The following is a 23,434-nucleotide window of genomic DNA, read 5'->3' as shown; positions in this document are numbered from 1 at the left end:
AGCAAGCCATGTGTTTTTTCTAGTGGAGGATCTTTGATACTGATGAGATAGTTGCTGAAGGTTGGGGTGTTTGTGGCATGTTCTTAAAATAAGACAGCAGTGAAGTCTGTGTATTGATTGATTCTTCTTTTCACAAAAGCTTTATCTGTAGCATACTTTGCTTTTTGATAGCATTTTGTTCTCTGTAGAACTTCTTTCAAAATAGAGTGCAATCCTCTCCAACCAACTAAGTTTATATAATATTCTAAATCATTTCTATCATTTCAACACATATTCTAAATCATTGCTATCACTTCAACAATGTTCACATAACATCTTCACCAGGAATAGATTCCATTCGAAGGAACCACTTTCTTTGTTCATTCCCAGGAAACACTTCTTCATTCACTGTAGCTGTATCACGAGCTGGTGGCATTCAGTTCTATCTTCAGGCTCCACTTCTAGTTCTCTCGCTATTTCTGTGGCATCTGCAGATGCTTTCTCCACATGTCTAACATGTGCTTCCCACACCATTGTCCATGTACTTTGGAATCAACTTCTTCCAATCTGCGGTTCATGCTGATATGTTTACATCATCCCATGAATCAGGAATGCTTTAATAATATCTGGAATAGTGAATCCTTTCCAGAGATTTCAGTTTACTTTTGTACTAGCAGAATCAGTATCATTTGCTGTGATAGCCTATGACATGTATTTCTTAGTAAGATGTGGGTGCCAAAATGACTCCTGGATTCATGGGCCACAGAGTGGATGTTGTATTAACATGCATGAAACCAACATGAATATTCCTATACATTTCCAGCACAGCTCTTGGGTGACAGGTGCATCAACAGTGGACTTAAAGTATTCAGTAAACCATGTTGTAAATGGGTGTAAACATCCAGGCCTTGTTTTTCCATTTATAGAGTGCAGAGTAGATTTAGTGTAATTCTTAAAGGCCTTAAGATTTTCTTAAGTGGTAAGTGTGAGCATTGGCTTCAACTCAAAGACAGTAGCCACAGTAGCCCCCAGCTAGACAGCCTGTCCTTTGAAGCGTTAAAGCCAGACTTCGGCTTCTCCCTTGCTATGGAAATCCCACATGTAGCTGTTTTCCAATTAAAGGCTGTTTCATCTGCAGTGAAAACCCAGAGCTTGATGTAACCACCTCCGTCAGTGACCTTAGCAGGACCTTCTGGACAGCTAGCAGCAGCTTCTCCATCAGCACTTGCCGCTCCACTGTTGCACCTTTATGTTGTAGAGATGATGCCTTTCCTTACACCTCATGAACCAACTTCTGCTAGCCTTCAGCTTTTCTTCTGCAGCTTCCTCACCTCTTAGCCTTCAAAGAATTGAAGAGAATTAGGGCTTGGGCTTTAAGGGAATGTGGTTGCTGATTTGACGTTTTATGTAGACCACTAAAACTTTCTCCATATTTTCAGTAAGGCTGTTTTGCTTTCTTATCATTTGTATGTTCACTGGAATAGTACTTCTAATTTCCTTCAAAAACTTTTCCTTTGCTGGTCGAGCCATGGGTTAAAGCATAACACTACGAAGCTAAGCCACTTCAGAACGAGTTTGATTTCTGGCCAGGGAGGTGACCCACATGGTGCAGCAGACCTCTCCTGATTGGCCTGCTGCTCCTTTTAGCAGAGTACTTCATCAGTGTGCCTATTCTGCACCCCACTCTGTCTCTGGTGAATCCTCTCACCACCCCTGCACCTGTGGCCTATACCCCAGTTCTGTATGCATGAATAAATAAATCTTTAAAAAAAGAAAAACTGCCTTTGCATTTACAACTTAGCTAACTGGTGCAAGAAGTGTGGTGTTTGGCCTGTCTCTACTTTCAACATGCCTTTCTCATTAAGCCTGGTTACTTCTAGCTTTTGATTTCAAGAGGTTTCATAAGGGACTCTTCCTTTCATTTGTACCTTTAGAGGTCATTATAGGGTTATTTATTAGCCTAGTTTCAATATTGTGTCTTTAGGGATAGGGAGGCCCCAGGAGGTGGGAAGAAATGGGGGTGTAGACAGTCAGTAGAGCAATCCGAACACACACAACACTTACCAATTAAATTCACTGTCTTCTGTAGGCATTGTTTGTAGTCCCCCAAACAACTACTATAATGGGAACAGCAAAAATCACAGATCACCAGAGCAGATACAGTGATAATGATTAAGCTTGAAATATTGAGAGAATTACCAAAGTGTGGCATAGAGACATGAATGAGCACGTGTTGGAAAACGGCACCCTCAGGCGCAGCATGCAGGATGGCCTCACCCTTCAGCTTGAAAAAAGACACTTCTTGCAGAGCTTGATACCAGGGTGCGCTTAGGACACTCTAAAGAACATTATGAGCGTCTGTCTCTTAGTGCTCTTTAGTATGCAAGGGGCAAGAAAACTTCGGAAAGGAAAATCATGTGTTTTCCTTCCATATCTTTATGTCTCTTATAAATTACTCTGAAAATAAACAGTGACTTTGCTCTCTTGAAATCCTTTGTGTTGACCCTTTCAGTTCTTGCATACTCTACTTAGTTTCTCTAAACAGCATTCTGCAGAAAATGTTAGTAAATCTTTGTAAAACTTGTGATGAGTGACTTTTATTTCTTCCTCATGGCTTAGGAAGACAGCAGGATTTTAGTATCAGTCACGAGACAGTAACCTGGAGTGGCGGCAGTTCATCTCTCTCCGACATCGGATTAAGGCTATTCAGAAGAATACTTTTGTTAAACGTTTTTATTTCTCCCTTCATCTTCATTTAATTAGTTCTTAGTATTGCTCCTTATTAGACTAAATTACTTTGGTATCTCTAATTAAAAATTAAATATCTTATAATGATCTGGCTTTTAAGAAGACACGCAGCCTAATGATGCTCAAGCTTTTCTGGTTGCTGTTGGCCCAGACATCATTGCCTGCTTCAGTTTCCTAATTTAGTAACAGAAAGAAAACTCTGCAGGCCTGGGCAGGTTTGGTATGCTGGCGCCCAGCCTGGAAGCATGGGTTTCATAAGTAAATGGACCAATGGGGGTTTTCGGAAAACACAGATTAGGTTACATGAGCTTTGCACTTCGCAAATCTCCAACTATTTAAAGGCACTGGGCTCACCCCTGCCACCTAAATAGAAATCAGTTTTATTTAAACACACAAACACACTTTATGTCTTGTTTCCTTTCCAGAATTACCCTCCATTGTGATTCTAGTTACATATTTTTGCTGACTTTTAAAATAAATGAACTGCTGACATTTACTAAATGCATCAAAATGAGTTAACTCTATCCAGCTTTATGCATATATCATAACTCTCAAAATAACATATATGACAGTCAGAATATGCCCATGCTGTGGGTTTCTGTGTGAGGAGAAAGAAAGTTCTGACATAAAAACAGTAAGCGCCTGGCTTTACACCCTGGCTCTGACACTGGCCTGGCTGTGCACGGGGGGCCCCCTGTGAGGTCTTCTGCTCTGTAGGGGCTCCGTCTTCTTAGGGTGTCACAGGGCTGCAGTCAGGTGTGGCTGGAGGAGGATCTGCTCTTTACAGAAGGCACATTAATTCTGTTTCTTGTGTGTGAGACACACGTGGTTGAAGTCATCCATAAAGTTAGCCTGCAAGCCAAGGGATTCTTCACTGTTTCTGCCGCTCAGGAACCAGATGCTATCAAAGACTGATGCCCTTGTGATTTGTAGAATCCCTCCCTTCTTCAGTCAGTTTTGAATAAATACACTTGGTCTTTGGAGTGTGAAAATGTGTTCCTTTCATTCTGTAAGAATCTTGGTGTGCAGGCTGTGTGTTGGTTGCTAATACCTGCCTCCTCAGTTTGTTGCCACTAGGAAGCATGTGAACTAGGCTTACTAATGGTTATTTTCATTTCACTTCCAAATTTATCACATTCAACTAAGAGAAGCTGTCATTCACGAGCTTTCCGGTACTTTCTTCCATAAATTCTGTTAATCTGTTTCCTTATGCTTTCTGCTTTACTTAGGACTTCTGTTTACAGAACTGGCAGATTGGCTAATTCAAACCTACCCTCCCATTAGGGAAACTGGAAAAACTGGAGGGAAAAAAAAAAATCTGTCTTGAAGGCATTGGCGAGCCAACAAGTTGTGAAGAGTTCCCAGGTCACAGAAACTGTGATCTTTACACAATCTGTTTTCCACTGACGAGCTCGTTTGAAGCACAGCACGTAGAAGATGCGCCTGGGCTGCACTGTGCCCAGAAGAGGACCCATAGGCAGCAGGGGGCCTGTGAAAATACGACAGCAGTCAAGGGGGCCACACAGCACTTTGACTGTGAAAAAGAATAATGATTGAAATAGATTGAAGCACAGATCTGCAAACTTCTGGGAGTTCTACAGGCTATTTTTTGCCTCGTTGTCACCATGCTTTAATTTTTGGACATAGCTTCCTTGTGTCTTTGAAAACGTGTAACAGCTGCTTTGAAACCTTGGCCAACTTCAGTATCTGGAGCCTTTCAGAGTCAGTTCACATTGACTGCTTTTACTTTGTCTCCTGGTTCTGGGACACATGCTGCTTTTCATATCTTGTATTTTGTTGTTAAAACTAAGAAATATAGGTAATATATTATGGCAACTTTGGAATGAGTTCTCTTTTTTCTGAGAGTTGTTTTATGTATTTTGTTTTTTCTTTCTTTCCTAAATTCTTTCCTTCCTCTGAGCCGTGCAGCTTCTAATAACTAAGCTCAACTTTTAATCGTATTTTTAATTTTTTAACTTAACTTCCAAGGTTTGCCCCTGTGTCCATGGAACAGGGATAGCCTTGACTTCCAACCTTAAGTCTTGGATCTGATGAGTGTTTGCACTGGGGAGTGCACGCAAAGGCAATCCGTTACCACCTCTGTGTGGCTTTTACTTTTTGTGCACTCTGTTGGATCTCCTGCAAATTTCGTCCTTGATCTAAGGACTTGAATCGATTCTTTTTTTCAGATTTTCACAATTGGATGTTTAGCCACTCATCCTCACTGCATCTGCTGTCTCTGACTAGCAAAATAGGGCTATGTGTTTTCCTCATTCTTTTCCTGCAAAGTTGTGACACTTTTTTTTTCCTCTTTATCTTTCATAAGTTGTGACACTTTTTGTGGCAAAGGATGTGGGATTTTTATCCCTTGCCCTAAATCAGGGATGCCCTCTCTGACTGCCAAGCTGCTGGTGGTTTTCACAGTCAGCTCTGCCATGCTAAACTAACATTCTTGAGGTTGAACAGGGAAAGGATGGGAGAGACATCACCCTAAACAACTTCTGACTGAATAATCTATAATAGAGCCTTAAGAATAAATTTCTTATCTGCCTTTGATTGGTTTACAGACCTTGCTTTGTAAGTTTTCTCCTGTATTATGCTTGATTTTGTGGAAAGGACTTCACTGAGCTCTTCACACTACTCATGACCCCTTCTCTTTTTCAGTAGTCTCAGCCAGTATTTAATTAGCTATTTAAAGGTGAAAGGAACTCAAAATTTTAGCTGAGTTTTGCAGAATTACTGTCTTAAAAATTTTATTATATATACTTTACATAATATATGTACATATATGTGCATATAGTGTACATACAATGTACACCATTCTTCACTTTTTTTTTTATCTCAGTTGTAATCTCTGTTTCTATCAAGAATTTATGATATTTCCCCATTCCCTGATTATCTCACTCTCCTATTCTGAAGTTCTTGGATAAAGCCCCATATCCATAATTATTGACACAAAATACAGAGATTAATCTCTTGAGATGTTCTTTCTCTGGACATGTAAACTGCTTGAAAGTGTGTAAAATCTAATTTGGCCTTTATTTAACCTGAGCTTTAAGTCCCCCTCTAAGGTGTTTGAACATTACTCTATTTGCTGTTTGTTAGCTAATTATTTTTGCTTCAAGCATTGATTGAGGAATCTTTCTGGTACCCTTCACGTTTTTCTGAAGTGTAGCTCATTTGGGACAATGGACTTTCCTCCATTCTTACATGTTCATGTCTAAAACTATAATTAAAGACAAATATAAATCTTTGATAATAGTTTTCTCAAAAGTATTAAGATGTATACACAACTTTAGGCCTTTGGATTTTATTTATCCTTTTATAATACTGATTTTTAAAAATTCTTTTTAATAAAAATTTAAAAATATGTTTTGTAGATTTTCAACCCTTTGAAAGAATAAAAAAATTGATTTTATCCTAAGATGGACTCGAAAGTAATCTACATGTGATTTATGTAATAATTCATAGAAGAACAGAGTATAATTTCAGTGCTGACAGTATTGAAATATGTAATCTGACTGTCTTGCTGAGGAAAGCAGCTAATCAATGGACAATAATATCTAGGCAATAGAAAAGTAAATTTACTTTATTTTTTAGGTGCTACTGTTCCTGTATTGATTCTGTGATGCCAAGAGTGTTTTGGTGTTTTGAATCACTAATCTAATTAAACTTCTACTATTTACAGACTTAAAATGAACTTCCAGTAGAGAGGTGCAACTGTTCTAAAATTTTTGTGGTAGGAAACAAAGTCTGTTCACTTTCAGCTGTTGGTATTTGTGTGCTTACAAGTTTTATTGTTCTTTTTGTTCCACTGTTCCAATAGTTCCTGTTATAGAGAGGGGGTTTTCTGGAGGCTCTGCTAACGTATTGTGCAGCGAGCACCCTGGGATATCATTCAGGTCAAGCCCTAAAATTCCATTTGCTGCCTCAGTAAAGGGGGGACGGGGGGGGGGAGCTTACCTACAAAATACCTGTGATATACTCACAAAAATATAACAATGAAAAAAGCATAAGTGATTTCCTTGAATCTTGGAGAATGAGAAAGATATATTTCAAAGTAGTAATCCATTCATTGACACAAGGCTATGATAAACATGCTGAATTTTAGAGTAAATGCTTTTACATTTCAAAGACAATATATTTGAAGAAGAGATTTATGCCATTTCTCTCTAGCAGGTACTTGTATAATTCCCTGTTAGCAAGAATACTTACCAGACACTTTCTTACAATGTTGCGAGATACCTCAAAGACCAAATTGACTATGTGGTTATTTGCTAAAAAGCCCTTGCTAACTAAGTAGCTTATTATAAAGAGCATCTAACCAGAATCTCTTAATAAAGCACTAGGTAAAGTGTCAACACAATGTGAATTTCTTTTTTGAAGCATTGTCTAACATTTTAAAATTTCTGTTGGAAATTAATTGGCAAACTTGACATCCAAGTATAAACACTTAAGTTAAAGCATAGTTTTCTGCTGTTTCTCAGATGTCATGTTTTAGAGCTTTGAATTTTAAAGCTCCCAAATAATATTTAAATATCTTTCATAACTAAGAGAACTTCGTGATTGCTAGTTTTATTAACTTTAAAAAGGTTTTCTGTCATATTGCATATATTAAAACAAATGCATAGTTAATAGATCAGTTAGCTCTCTGATGTTAATTTTTTCCATTATGATTTGTTATTAAATATAGCCTGCCACACATTCAAAGTTGCAAATATTTCGTAAACCCGGATAAGTGAGGACAGTTTTGTTTTATGCTAGCAAATCCTAAGTAATATATTAAAAGGGCGATAACAATGTTATTTGTAGTTCTTGTTTATCTCACGAGCCACTGTCCCTTAGAAACAACACACTTGGTGAGTAAGTTCCAAAGCAAGTCTCCCAATTCCCATTTAACTAACTCACGGCATCCTTGGATACATGTGTCTGCCATCACCAGAGGGAGCACACTTGCAAGGAATCCGCATCTGCTGGCAGGTGGTGGGAGGAAAGACAGGATGTTCAGGCCCTGTTGCAGTCAGGCAGGTAGCCGTTCCCTTCCTCTTACTAAGTCTTGATGTGAACCAAATTTGACTCTTTCTGACCCATCAGATGGATCAACTAAGGCATGAATTTGGTCTTTCCAGGCTAGAGGAATATGTTCATTATACCTTTCCACATGTGATAATGGTGTAATAATTGGACAAATACACCCACATTTAAATCATTAAATCAAATTGTTAATTCCTTTAAATTAATTATCCTTCAATTATTCCAACAAGGTTCATTGGTTTTAAAATTTGGTAAGAGCTCCTAATAGAGTTTTTAAATAATTCCAAAAACAATAGATCATCACTTATAACAACTCTCCTGAGCTGTCATTGAACATATTCAACATAACTTATCTGTTCTTGTTTAAACCTTAAAAAAAAAAATTTTTTTTATCTGGACTTGCTTTCAGAATTTCTTTTCAAGAAAATTAGTGGTAGAAAATCCTTTTCCATTTTAGGATGCCTTTGATTTCTGAAAACCAATAATTCTATATCAAGATCTGAAGGTTGAAATATCAGAACAAATTTTAAAAAACAGGAATGGAAAGTCATTGAATTAGCTTTGCTGACTTATGACCTTAGAGGACAATATTTATTTGATTACATGGCTTCTGAAATTCTTGTTATTTTATTGTCTTTGTGGTTTATATACATTTTTTCTCTAAAATTTTATCAACCGTATCAGGTCACACCTGAGAAATAAAATGCATAATATCTAGAGCCATTTCATATGTGGAAAACTAGTCTTCTATCATTAGTCTTTTTTCTAGAAAACTACCATTATTTGCCTTCCCAGAAATAATTATAATACAGTAGGAAAAAATTAATGTGCAGCATGTGACAGACCTCTGGCAGTCTGGTTTCCCTTTCTCAGGGATTCTTGATTTGTCTCATAAGTCCACAACAGTTGTCATTTTGCTAAATAAAATTGAGCTATAAATTGTGAGTCTTGTGTGTGTGAATTGCTGGTTTTGGACTGTGGTCAATTAACAGGTCAGATAGCTTAAGTGATTCGTTAGTTAACTGAAAGAATATTTACTGATTCATTGCTATTGATGAGTTGGACACCACTATGTGCTAGAAATAATGGCAGTAAATGAGACAGTCAACCCAGTCAACCCCCCAACCCCCAGTCACACCCCCCCTCCCCCGTTCTACATAGATTGTTTCTAGTGGCACAGACTATGGTTTAACGGATAAGTAAATAAATAATTAAAGATTGTGGTAAATTCAGGGAAGGAACTAAAAGAGGATGCTGTACTTAGGAGAGAGGGGACCTAACAGAGTCAAGTGAAGGCCTGTTTGAAAATGCTGTGGTTAAGTTCTGAAAAACAAGAGAGTGCACAGTTTGAGGAATTTAAAGGAACTTCACTGAAGAGATAGTAGCAGATTCAGAGGGAAGGAAATAGTCCGACACCTTGGGAGAAAGAAGTGGCCTGAGGGAGAAGTACCGACACTTTCTAGGGCAGGGAGAGTGGCTTAGATAGGAAGACCAGGTCTGGGCAGGGCCTTAACTGCTAGTAGGTTAAGGTTTATTCACACACAGCAGGCACTAGAACAGAATTTGGATCAGAAGGAACATGATCGATTTGTGTTTGACTGTCACGTTGACTTCTGTGTCGAAATGGAGTGGAGATGAGTTCCATACTTGATTTTTGATGGCCTGTCCTGGGGCTCTACGGCTTTGCTCTCTACTCGTCTCTATTCCTAAAGGAAAAGACAAGTTATAGAGTTTCCAGATTTGGCTGCTACCTATTTCATAAAACATATATAAAGTAAAAGGGCTTATTATATACTTCTTTGTTTTAGTAAAAACAATTTAAAGGACCTGAAAGGCTAAACTTTTAGTACCTACTGTTGTGAACATGTTTAGAACCACATGTGGAAATGAGGTCTGGAAATGAGGTCTTTGCCAGACAGCCGGCTTAAAAAAGATACATACAGTAATTCAGGGTTAGAAGGTTTTAATTCTCATGTCAGATAAGCAGGTTAAACTCCCTTTAAAGGAAATACTAACTTAGCCATTTGTTTTGACTTTGAAATATATCTGTCTAGGATTTGATCTCAGCTGTCTCAAGTAATATCTAAGAGGTTAAAAAGTATTGTTGAATTATGTGGGATAATTTCATTTAGTCACTTGAGGTTGGTATTAGTCTGTCTCTTTTTTTACAGGTGATTTGTATTTTAAACCTCAAACCAGTTACTTAACCCAAAGTTGTACAGTTTATACAGTTTATATGTAACATGGTTATGGTTTGAACCTCTTTCTATTAATATATGTGACTTATTCATTCCAATACAGAGAAGGAATATAAGGAGGGACACTTACTGTATATGGAGTGGAATTTGGTACTGAAATACTAACTTTTATTTCTCTATATGCTCTTCTAATATGGTATGCTTTGGAGTTCAAATTAGAGCTGTTTTTAGCTGTCCTGGAAAAAGTCAGTGTTTGAAAATACCAAGCCTTGTTATTGACTGTGGTCACTGTCCTGGCACAGGGTGGGTGCCTTCCTTCCCATTCCCATCTAAATTTTAGGTTAGGTCAGTGTGCTCTGGGCAGAGAATGGTGATTTAAAGGAGCCTTACTGTTTTTCTTTGGAGATCGGTTTCTGAATGTTACTGCAATATACTAATGCTTAGTGCAAGTAATTAGTGTGTAGCAATAATACAGTCATTTCAGAATACTCTTAAGAAGTTGAAAAGTTTTAAAGTATTGTATATTTATCATAAAACAAATGCAAACTACTGTGAAATCAGGCACACTAACTTTTGGAGTATAGGATTACAAAAAGAAGGCTCTGTAACCCTTAGTGTAATCAATAATTCTACAATATTTTCAAGATGATGTGGCAATATTTCTAAAGTGTCAGTTAATGATAAAATTCATTATAGGCAATTTTATTAAAAATAACATGATACCAATCTGAAAAAGACATTAGAAACACCTGATTAGAAGCTAACCAGCTAACAAAGTACACTATATGCGTTTATCCCAAGATGATTCTGTTACTTATTATGTTCATATGAGCAATATGTGGAATTTTTAAAACTTTGCTTAATATACATGCTATTTTTAAGTTTTAGAAAGAATTTTATACTTTTTTATTATGTGTTTATTTTAACCTAAAGGAAAATTCACCCTCTGAGGTATGTAACCCCCACCATGATCAAATACAGAAGAGCTCCCACATCCTGAAATACTGCATTCACCTGTACACCAGCCCTCACCTACGCCCCACCCTGGCAACATGTTCTTTTATCTTTCTATAGTTTTGCCATTTCCATAATAGCATACAAGTGGAGCTGCTTATATATGCCTTTTGTGTCTGATGTGTTAACCTTAGAGAACACACGTGAAGTCAATCATGTTGCAAGTATCCATAGTTTATTCCCTTTTACTGCTGAGTAGTATTTCATTGTAGGGAAATACCAGACTGTTGCCTTATCTACTAAAGGACATTTGTTTTTTTCTTTTTCAAAATTGTTCTGGCTACTGCAGGTATTTCTTTGTATTTGAGGTTGCTTGGGTTCTCTAAGCTATTCTTTGCCTTTCTAATATAAACTTTAATCACTTTATTTCTAGAGTTTTGTTTTCCTAGGGAACATGCCACCTTATATCTTATCAATGTTAAATCTTCAAAATAAACATGAATGACTCCCTTTAGACCTTCTAAAATTTTCTCAACAGTATTTTATAGCTTTCAACAGCTAAATTTTGTGCTTTTGTTAAGTGTATTCCCAAATACCTTATTTTGGGGTGATACTGCAAATGGAATTATTTTAATAACTTTACATTATTTGTCTTGGTATTTAGAAATACAGTTGATTGATTTTTACAATATTAATCTTATATTTTACAACCTTCTTAAATGTGTTTACTTTAATAATTATTGTGGATTCCTTAGTATTTTCTGGTAAGGATCATGTCATCTGTGAATAAAGAAATTTTGCTTTTTTCCCCATCCTGGAATCTCCATTTCATTACTTTTTGCATATTTACTATTCTAAGCAATCCAAGAGTTCCTTCAACCTCCAAGAATCTTTAGCTCATATCATATTCTCACTAGAACAAACCTAAGCTTCTGTACACTTGTTTATCTTCCATGTCTCCACCGCACCCTCTGTGCTGTCTTTATTTGCTACTTCTATGCATTGGTGACTTTGATACTTGCTGGGTGCAAACAGCCTGTTTTGACGCTGTAGTTTTCCACTTCCATGTCTTTCTCATGCTGTTGACCACCCCATCCCCTGCTGGGAATGCTAAATTCATTTTTCTGTGATGATTTGAAGTTTCTACCTTCTTCAGTGAATTTTGCAGTGACTTCTTCAACCCCTCATCTAACTCTTGTCTCTGAGCTCCTACCATACATTTTCTCTTCTATGTAATATGATTCTCAATGGCAGATATCGTGTTTCATTCTTCTCTTGGCATCAGTGCCATAGTGTATAGCTGACTGAAAGTACTTTTGCCTCATTTCACTTCTGTAATCTCTTCACCAAGAGAATTCAGAAATCTCTAGTCTCTTCTTTTTATTCAGTTCTAAAATGATAATTCTTCCCTCAGTTCCCTCACTCCCACATACCTCAAATCAAAAGCAATTTTTTTTTGTCTGTGAAATAGGGAGGGAGGCGGACTTAACTAGGTAAAGTGCTGTGCTAACACAGTTGAGAGCGAGTCTGAGTCCCATATGTTTCAGTTAGGTTGAGATATGACAAAACTCCCATTCATTGTCACACTGTACACCTCCCATCTCCAAATATGTATTTTGTTTGGTATTGATCAGAGAAATTGGGTTATAAGTTGTGAACTTTCTAGCACAAATCCCTTGCAAATACTGGAAAAATAACTAGAAATTCATGTATTTTGCCTTTATTTGTATTGTCTAAGAGTAGTTATTAAAAAATGTTCCTATGAATAGTAGGTCTCTAACAAAGATCAGCAAACTTTTTTTTATAAATGGTGAGACAGTAAATATTTTAAAACTTTGCAGGCCACATATGGTCTCTGTCATACTTCTTTTTTGCTTTTGTTGTTGCTTTCCACTCTTTAAAAATGTAAAAAGCCAGTCTTAGCTGTGGGCAATACAAAAGCAGGCCCTGGGCCAGAAATTGCTGTGAGCCATGATTCTCCAGCTCCCTCGGTAGCAAGAAGGAAAGCTGATCTGTGTAAACAGGCATCCAAGCAGACAGAAGGTTTTCTGTCCAATAGAGAAGGCATTGCCAATACTAATCAAAGCCCCAGGCAGACGGGAATGTGCCAGAGGTGTAGTCACATGGAACATGGGAGACCGGCACCCCAGAGAGATGCTTGGTGGAATTGGGGTCAGTGTTAGAGCAGGCCGAGAGGGGACAGCCTCTCGGTGTGGAATTTCTGTGGTGCAGAAAGAGTGGACTCGTCCTCCGTAGGGCTTCCTGGAGAGCCTCAAGCCAAGTGTGCTGCCCTGGGACACAGTAAATGCCCTTCTCTTGAGACTACTCAGTAGAACTTCCCCTGCCCAGAGATACTTCATCGTGATTTTCCCCGAGAAGCACGAAGTAGCCTATAAAGAAAGAATATCCCAGTCTTCTAGCTTAGTGACTTGATATTTGACAAGGACATAGTTGTACTCACCACGGAGCAGATTGCAACTTTAGACATCAATAATGAGAAAATAAATGGGAGGATTTCATTTGGGTGGAATAAAAGTAAGTCTTCACCCTGTATACTTTGAATGGGTTTTTTTAATGGAACCATGTGACTAGACAATGTTACCAAATAATTTCATCTTGTTGTTAGAATCTTTACCATGATAAAAACATCCAGAAGATACCCTCATTTTTTAATCTAGAAACAACTTAGTCAAATGGAAAAATATAGAAGGTGTACACCAGTTATTATTATTTATATTTGTATGTCTTCTGTCTACTTAGATATAAGGTAAAAATCACAAAAGTAGCAAAAGCCAAGTGCCATGAAGTGACTGTAGTTGTTCTCTTCTCACCCCCGCAACAACTTTTGGTTCATCAAGAAGCAAAAGCCATCGAAACAGACTTTGGCTCACATTTACCTCCTTGCTGGCTTTCCTTCATGCTGGCACTTTGCTCCATTTAAAAAAATTCCGGCATACTAATTTGCAGATACCTACCTGGGTTTTCCTGAGCTCCACTGTTCATATCTGTGGCAATAGTTGCAGTTAGTGATTATATTTGGTTGAACTGTGATAGTTGTAATTCATTTAATTTACTTCAATTCAGTTATTCAGGATGCAATTTATCTTAATTTTGATTTTGGTTGTAGAGGTTGGCGATTTGAAGGAGCTGCAGACACTAGACATTTCTACCAATCGTTTGCTAACTTTACCCGAGAGGCTTCACCTGTGCCTTTCTCTGCAGTACCTCACCGTGGACCGAAACCGTCTATGGTGTGTGCCGCGCCATCTCTGCCAGCTGCCCAGCCTCAACGAACTCTCCATGGCTGGAAACCGTCTTGCATTTTTGCCTCTTGGTAAGTGATTTTGTTTAAATGGTAAAGCAAAACAACCAGTGGATAAGACAGAAAGCCTTCATTTCCTTGATTGGGGGGGTCTAGTTTTCAGTATTCTGTATATTTTGAAGAGAGTTTATTTTTGCTGTGATTAAAGCTTCATTCCCAGTTGACAAAGTTTATTTCACTTAGGGATTTCATATTTTGAGGAAATTATTCTGTAAGTTTCCATTCTTCTATCACATAGAATTTGTCTCAAGTCTAAGCCATTCACACAGTGAGGGGCTCCATCCTGCTTTGAGCCCTGTTCTCTTGTCTGGTACTAGAAGGCCTCTTATTCAAATGTGTTCTAGTTCTCAACCCCTAATTCTGCCTAGAATCCTACATGCAAGTGAACTTTTTAACGTAGTGGATCTTCTTTACTGTGGCCTGGTTTCAGATCCAGCCAGTTTCCATGCCTTGGTCTTTCCTAGTCTCCTAACCTCATCGTAGCTCCCCAGCAAGGAGCCTCACTCCCACGGCCACTGCCATTCCTTCCTGCTCGTTTCAGGAGTCCTCAGCTGAGCATGTGCTGGGGGCTAGCGGGGTTGGCGAGCAGGGTGTCCATTCCCTTGTTAGATCTGGGGTGCCACAGAGTGACACTGTATATCACACTAATACAGTCAGTAGTCTCCTCTGTCTCGTTTTGTTTTGTTTGACACCAGGAAGGTGAATTTGGAAAGGAAATTCAAATTAGAGAGTTTAGGGGGAAAAAATAATTAAGTCCATAGCTGCCCTTCTATGGAGTTTGCACTCTTGAAGTCTTTCCTTGATCTCCTTTCTGATAAACTGGCTAATGCTGAGAACTGTCCAGACATTGTCAAATGAGCGTGCGGCACTGGCACCACCTCCAGCGAGAGCTGAGTCGGTCTTGGAATCTGATAAACAGGCCTTCTTCAGGAGTGTGGGGACTCCGTGTGTCATCACATGTGTGTGCACGCGCGCGCACACACACAGCTAGAAATATTCAATTCAAAGACTGCTTAACAGTGAGTCTGGCAGCTCTCCTGCCCGACTGTGACTGTGCAGGCGTTTCTTTTCACAAACCTTTTTCCACTGCAAAGCAGCAGCAGCAACTCTCTGCCCACTTATATTTGTGCAGGTGTCTCTTTTTTCTTTCTCCTTTTCCTAATAAATCTGTCCTTTTAAAATGTTAAAAAACAGCAAAACACCATGATCCTGTGAGCATAATACAGGGACTTGAAAGTTTATGAAATGGGCACTATAATATCTGCCTATGCTGGGAGGTAGGAATCTTATTTTAGGAAGCTACTTACTGAACTCAGTTTCTTGCCAGTTTGGCTTTAAGAGATAAGCAGTTTTCTGTGGAGTTTTGTGAGAAGAATATCCGATTAAAGCCTCTTCACAAAGCAGCTACAGAAACTGTATGTAAAGAAGACTTAAATCAACTATTACACTATCTAAACCATTAACATTCTTCGAGTATGTTTTTTTTTAAGACAAAAAAATGCATTAAGAAAGAAGGATGCTCATAACTATACCATGACAACTGAGTGACAGATTGGCAGACAGATGGAAGCTTTATCCACAGTGGTGACTGTCATTGAGGAGGCGGGGAACGTAATCATTGAGCCTCTTGCTGTGAGATTTAATAGAGCTATAAGAGCATCAATATTTGTTGTTGATTTAGTATAGCTCACTTCTGGACTCCTCCAAGTGTAGGAAAAGAAAAGGAAAGGATTTTTTTCCTGTAAGGCATTTTTGTCAGGTATTCCTGGTTCCTCTTGAATGATTAATAAGCTCAGTTTTTGGTAATGTTTACAAGTTTGTAATTTTGAATACTAGACATAAGGACTACGCGGTTGCCCACGTAATTGCTATGGGAAAGCTTCTCTTAGCCTAGGAAGTGGTAGGCCACCAGTCAGTGTCACTAACATCTGTAGGTTAGAGAAAACAGTGTGCTCACATCAGCAGGCAGAATTACTGCTGAGTATTAATTTAGAAAGCAGTGATTGATTTCTTAGCCATACAGTAGATAGATTTACAGAATCTCTGGCGCATAACCTGTCACTTAGGAAACTCAAACTTAGTGGAGAGTAGCTGCCTAAAAGCTATTCCTACTATACCAGCTTCCTACTAGCTGGTATGCTAGAAAGTGGCAGAAAGTTTTTCCCTTACTGCATTCTCATGGCAAAAATTATTCTGTGTGTCAAGGACTTGTGCTGTAAGTGAAATGACAGCGCCTTTCTGCTGTGGAGTGGCTTTGATAAGGACATAAAGTTGGCCGCCTTTTATCACATAACAGAAGATTACTCTCGTTTTTCGTAGTGGTTGTCATTGTTTTTACTTTGTAGAAATTGAACACCCTCTGTTTAAAAAAAAAAAAAAAACTGTGTCATGCAGTGGTATAGTGCTAGAAACTAACTTCTGGGCATTTTCAAAGCCAATGCTGAAATTCCTTCTCATGGTGCAAATGGCATATAAAAGACCCAAAAGCTGTTAACCACAGTTGTTTTTTCCTTTTGCTGTTTGTTCTTGCATTCCCTGTGTATGTTCAGCGATTTGGGAATGATTTGCACTTACTATTGTTTTAAGAAAATATTTAAGTCCATGCTGTAAAACTATTCAACTTCAAATCAGTATTGAAACCAGATGGAAAACAGTTGATATTTTTTTAATACCTGACTTGGAGTTGAATGCGAACTGTACTGAACCTGAGTGTGTTTGATCTGCCTGCTGAAGAACTGCAGCCTTGAGGTCACTGTTTAGTGGGAACAATTTTCAAAGTTTGTAGCCTTAAGCAAGTTGTAAGGTTAAAACGATTTTTTCTAGTACAGACCAGGCCCCAGAGGTTGAAATTAGTACCTTTTCAGCAGAAGGAATGATTGCTTTCCAAGGAGAGACCCAGGCATGTGGCTGAAACTGTTCCCTGTAGATTTCTGGGCAGGTCTGAAATCAAATAGGTGGTGAAAAGAAAGGAAAGAGCCTGAAAGCAAAGTTCAGAAACCAGTAATGGGAAGTAATTGGAATGAATTACTTTATGAGTTAAACTCTGGTGCGCATATTCTTTAAGAAATTGCAAGTTTGGTGCTCTTTTTCGAGCTCTGTCTTTTTGCAAGTGTCTGTAACAACAACTCTTCCTCCATTCTGGTGCTGCTTCCTCATCTGACCCTTTCCTGCTGACTTAATGATGACCTCTGCTTTGGTTTTCTTTCATTACCTTGGGCCTTTGCTCTTGACCTGTGGGTTTCTTTGGGAGTTGATAGGACTATTTATTATATCTGCAGTGTGGACAAGATGTTTTTTTACTGTGCTGATGTGTTAGGAGTAAAGTTCACCTAGAGAAGATGAGCTTTAAGTGGGTAAATGTGTATTTTTTGCTAAGATTTAGACAAGGTTTTGTGGATAGGGACTATTAATATGAAGAAAATAAAGTCTGATTTCCAGAACATCTGTTTTTAAAAAGAGAGAACTGCTATTTATTATTTTAAAAGTACAAATGTAAAAAAGAAAACAAAGTAATATGAGGGTGGATCCAGGAGAAGAATGCTTGTCAACAGTGTGATTTGGGGCTTTGGGGCTGTTTAAGCTTCTAAAATCTCGGTAATGGGTATATTAATACCTACTTCATAGCACTGCCATAAGAAGTTAAGAGCAACCCTTGAAAACACTTTATTTACAAATGCTGAGAAAACACAGTTAAAATGAACTTTTTATTGTTTTACTGGACTGTAAAACAATCAAGACTGTATTGAGTATCTAGCAAAATTACCTGACCCCACTGCTTGTACTAATTCTTTGTTACCTGAATTGCACAACAGAAGTAGATGCTGATACTAGGATTTCTTAACCAATAGTAAAAGAAGCCCTTGGTCATCCAAATTCATTAAAATCATTTGATTTTCATCTAACAGTTGTTGACCATCTCCTGGGTATAAAGCAACTTGTAAGTTATAATTCACTGTGAAATAATAGCTTTACAAAAGGTTAAATAGATTATAAAGACTATGATGATATAATAGGTTGAGTGTTCTTGTATTTAAAGAAATTAGCACTTCGAAAAACTGTTTTGAAAAATTTCTGTACTTAAAAGGCAGCATGTATGTTATTTAAATTAATTTTAAAGATTATTTTGAAATATTCTGTAAATACTCTGAATTCATTGTAAGAAATCAGCATTTTATAATAGTTAAAAATTTTATAGTTATGACTATATTTTGGCATATTGAACTCTGTTATTGGTATAAAAAAAGGATAGAACTTTCCAGGAAACCTATTTTGATCTCTTACTTTGATGTTGTGGTCTGTTGCCCCATTCTTTTGTTGAAGAAGATGCATCATTCACCTTTTGGTAAATGAGTTTCCCTGTGATCAGTGCACAGTGAACAACAGGTCCTGTGGGGCGTGGCCCTTGCTGTCCCTCAGTGCTGACTGCGGGCTCCTATTGCTTAGACACAGGAGCTTTTTGTTCCAGCTCATGCCATGTACACTGCATGTGCCAGCACCTTGGGGGACCAAAAACATAACTGGAATTTATGCAGGACTCCAGTTTTTGCTAGTTTCCAAGTCACAATACTTTGATCTATGATTCTGGAAGAAAAAAGGGATTTTAGACACAATACAACACTTTAAAGCCGCGTGTAATGTTTTGTTATTTTGCCCTCTGTGCAGATAGACAACTCCTTGCTTTGTAAAGTTCACATAGTCAACATTTCTTTGCATAAGAACTTAAGCATTATGACTGCATGTTACATTTATTGCAAGGTATTGATACATTAAAATTAACTGAGTGAAGAAACAAGCTAGCTCGTTAGCCCGTAGATGAATGGTCTCTTCCCAAGTTAATTACTGAGTGAAGATTTTCTATTTTAAGAATAGAAGTATCACTAAGCTTTCTCATATAGAAGACACCCATATTTCAGCCTTATTATAATTTAAAATGCCATTTCACTATGCTTGGGGTTTTGCCAGCAGATAGTTCAAAGGCTGAGAGCATGCCCTCTGGAGGCTGGCACAGCACTGCCTGTACAGCCTCTGACCTTGCCTGGCGGTTAAGTATCTCAGCCTCACCAGCAGGCTGTGCTGTGTCAGCGAAAGCCAACAGAGTTGCCTGGTTCTCTTTCTGTCTGGTGCTGTTTTGTGATCTTCTTTATATTCTGAAGAGACAGGTAAAGACTAAGGTGTGCAAGCACCAGTCACTAAGGGATTAGTCTTGGCACTGTAATATTGTTGAATCTTCATAATAAACTTATGAAATAGGTGCCACTGTCCCCACTACACAGAGGAGGAAACAGGCACAGAGTATTTCATTTCCCATGGCATCCTACAGCAGTTAGAAAGCAGAGAGCCAGGAGTGAGATCCAGATCCTACTCCAGAACCCACTACTTCCAGTCTCTGCAATCCTGGCCTCCCCCACTCTGCAAAAGATTGTTATTTGAGAGGTTTAAGTGTCTGTATTAGCGCTCATGTCCACCTGGTATTACATTGGCTTATGTGTAATCGACTTGAACACAACCTGTTCAGCTGCCTTTTAGCTTCACTAGAAAACAGTTGATACCATTATGGGAAATTATAAAAAATTGCACGCCCCAGACAGATTGGTCAGGTGGTGAAAACAATCCTCTGGATAATTAAAAACCTAAAATAATATCTAAGTCGAGTAGCATTTTTAAATAAACCCTTCATCTTTTTTTAATATAAAATTAAGATGGGAAAAAAATTAAGATGGGAAAGAAGATTAAACTATATAAGAAGTAGCAACTTTCATCTAACTTTTGTATTGTGATCTTGCATGTAAAGATCTTGCAAAGCCCTTTGATTTGCATAAGCTCTTTTGTGTGTACTAGAGGAAGGAGGCACTTCCTCTGTCATGTCCCGTTTTCTGTCCTTGGCTCAAGGGGATGAATCACTGTCTCTAGAGGCTTTTGCCTCCCACTCTTTTCTATGCAATTAAAGTACAGAAAAGTGTTAGTAGCTTTTGCTGCATGCCAAAGAGAATTCCTTCTTAATTGGTCTCTTACTGTAGGCTGCACTTCCAGCTGCAGCGCTTACTGATAATAAGTGGAACAATAATACCTGCCATATAGTTAAGAAGCCTGTGCCAGAAATTCTGCACAATAATTTATAAACTTTGTTAATAATTCGCACTTACTTTAAGGGACAGCATTATAGCCCCTTTATACAGATGAGTATACACATTGTTAAAAAGAATAAGGATTCTAACCAGGTTGTCTCACTCCAACTCTGTTCTCACTCCATTAATTAGTACTGTGTCTTCCCTACCACTGTACAGACTTGAGAATTTTTTTTTTTTTTTGAGCCTCCCACAGGGGAAAATCAGAAACCAGAGTCTTTTGTATTTTGGCAATGTAGTTTCATCTTCTAAAAAATTCCGAAGTTTCCCATATACATGCATATATTTTTTAAGATTTATTTATTTATGCACACAGAGCTAGGGTACAAGGCAGAGGTGTAGGGGCTGTGAGAGGATTCACCAGGTACAGAGTCGGGGGCAGAACATGCAGACTGACAAAGTACACTGCTGAGGGGAGCAGCAGGTGGGTCAGGCGAGGTCCTCCGCGCCATGTGGGTCACATCCAGGGTGGGGATCAAACTCATGCTGAAGTGGTTTTAGCTTCTTAGTGCTGTGCTTTAACCCACTGTGCCACCAGGGAGGATCAGTTTTCCATATACTTTTAACATCTACAGATTTCTGTGTGTGATGTAGCGATTTGTGCATGTCAGAGAAGTCATGAAGAAATATAAAACAGGAAAACGGTGTAATTCTGTAAGTAAATTCCTTCACTTTTTCATTGCAAGTGAAATCTGGTATTTCTAGTGGTATTTCCTCTATTTTCAAAATGTGTGATCTTTTACACCAGTAGCTATATCTTTATCTGTCTACCAAAGTAGCAGTATACATTATTTTGTTAATTACATATTCTTGTGCTCTGTAAACTCTATGTGGTAATGTCCTTTCATATTCTGGCCAGGTTGAGGGGCAAGGTAACTGTGATGGCCCTTGGCCTGTGTGTAAATGGAGACCCTATTCATTTAGCCCGAAATGAAAGAAAAGACATGTTAACACAGTGACAGTTCACAAATTATGTCTTAAAATGGGTCTCAGACATACTTAAAAATGTTCAAACTTATAATTAGAAAACTGCAGATTGAAATAACACTGAAATACCATTACTCACCTGAGAATGAAAACTAAAAAATACAACAATGTGAGTAGCAGTAGGTGACTGGCAAAACTGGTGGCCCCCTGCTTGGCTGGTTGGGTTACAGTTTGACATAGCCCTTGTAGAGGCCAGTGGTGGTGATACTTAAGAATCTTTGCATGTAACTTACTTTTTGATGTAGCAAGTCAGCTTTTAAGACTCTCTACCGAAACTATACTTTCAAAGATACAGATGTAGGTAGCCTGGGCAACATACCAACATGTCTGGGGATATATCCATGTCTCCCCTCCCCTCACCTCAGTAAAGCAGTGGGCAAGCACATCTAGTGCATAGATCTCAGTTGTTACTCTGCCCCTCCAAAAGGAGCTGAGACTCAATGGAGAAACTGTTGATTTTAAGGGTAGGACAGGGAAGCTACAAGCCCAGCCCAGAACATCTTGTGCTGCCAGAGAGTGAAGTGTACAAAAAAGATTGACGATTTTTTAAAAGAACCTAAGAGCCAGACTCAGGCTGCTCCTAATTGCCAAAATTGGAACATTTTGACTAACTCAGTAAGTGATAATGGTATTGGGGTTTTTTTTGTTTTTTGTTTTTTTTTTTTAAGATTTATTTATTTATTCATACAGAACTGGGGTACAGGCCAGAGATGCGGAGGGTGAGAGGATTCACCAGAGACAGAGCAGGGAGCAGAACAGGCAGATCTACGAAGTACACTGCTGAGGGGAGCAGCGGGCGGGTCAGGAGAGGTCTGCTGGGCCATGTGGATCTCCTCCGGGGCAGGTGGGAATTGAACTCATGAGGAAGTGGCTTAAGCTTCTTAGTACTGTGCTTTAACCCGCTGCACCACCAGGGAAGTCCCAGTATTGGGTTTTTAATCCTTATCTTAAAATAAGTAGCCATGGCCCTCCCTGGTGGAGCAGCGGGTTAAAGCACAGCACTGAGAATCTAAAGCCGCTTCCGCATGAGTTCGATTCCCGCCTGCCCTGGAGGTGACCCCATGGCGTGGCAGACCTCTCCTGACCCGCCCGCTGCTCCCCTCAGCAGTGTACTTCTTCGATCTGCCTGTTCTGCTCCCCACTCTGTCTCTGGTGAAGCCTCTCACCGCCCCTGAGCCTCTGGCCTGTACCCCAGTTCTGTATGCACAGGTGAATAAATCTTTAAAAAAAAAATAAATAAGTAGCCATGAATTCAGATTGATATGAAATCAAATAAATAAATGGTAGTGAAAGGATGACCTTTCCTTTCAGAAGAATCCCAATTACTATAGGCAGAAAAAAGGGTAATAGAAAATCATCAGTAGATAAATACTGTCCATTGATGGTTGTTAAAATTGGCAGAACTTTGAGGAAGAACAGGATATGTCATAGTCTTGTTTCTATACTAACCAGAGGACTTGCCCTGGACCAGGGGTTGCTGCTTCCAAGATGGCCGGCTCACACCTGGCGTTCCTCTCTATAAAGCTGCTGCAGCCTTAACCAAGGGTCATCTGCCTTCAGGATGGCTGATGTTGGGGGTTGGGGGGGTTACGGGGGGTGGGGGCAAGGTGTGGGTAAGAGGGACAGAGAAGGAGCCATAATGCATTTTGGCATTTTGCGATTTGCCTTGAAATCAGCATCCATTTCTGCCTATTCTGTTTGTTAGATATTTTTAAACCACAGCACTGGGAAAGGGCATCTTTGGCCTGTAGTCCAGTAGTTCTCCCTAAGAGCACTCCTCATTTTGGCTCCCCTTTTGTAACTTGTTCCAGCTCTAGTCCAGGGCAGGAATATTGTTAGGGGATTAGCAGTGGAATGGAAGAGGTAATGTTAATCCTTCCCTGCCCTCACTCACTAGGAACCTTCGCTTACCTCAACCTTATAGCACCACCTCCTGTCTATCAGGGAACACATACACTTTATACAGACCTGTGTACAGCAATGATTATGTAGTGTCATAGCTATCATTTTTCATGTCTGTCTTCATATATATCATATTCACATCTGTGTTTCAATTATGTCTTAAAATGGGTCTCAGACATACTTAA

At 38.8% G+C, this 23,434-nt stretch overlaps 1 protein-coding gene across 2 annotated transcripts in view; it reads left to right on the top strand.

The window, feature by feature from the left end:
• Positions 1-23,434, top strand: part of LRRC28 (leucine rich repeat containing 28) — an 83,094-nt gene that overhangs the window by 37,144 nt on the left and 22,516 nt on the right. Inside the window, exon 6 of one of the 2 annotated variants that reach the window (XM_004693096.2) lies at positions 14,041-14,247. The exons of the other annotated variant lie outside the window; for it this stretch is intronic. Within the exon in view, the coding sequence (XP_004693153.1) occupies positions 14,041-14,247 (207 nt within the window). The remainder of the gene's footprint in view (positions 1-14,040; positions 14,248-23,434) is intronic. 2 annotated transcript variants of the gene reach the window in all.

This window comes from Condylura cristata, unplaced genomic scaffold (genome assembly GCF_000260355.1).
Source record: "Condylura cristata isolate star-nosed mole 26May11 unplaced genomic scaffold, ConCri1.0 scaffold00035, whole genome shotgun sequence".
In the NCBI taxonomy this organism is placed as follows: domain Eukaryota; kingdom Metazoa; phylum Chordata; class Mammalia; order Eulipotyphla; family Talpidae; genus Condylura; species Condylura cristata.
This window is presented reverse-complemented; position numbering and strand designations above follow the sequence as displayed.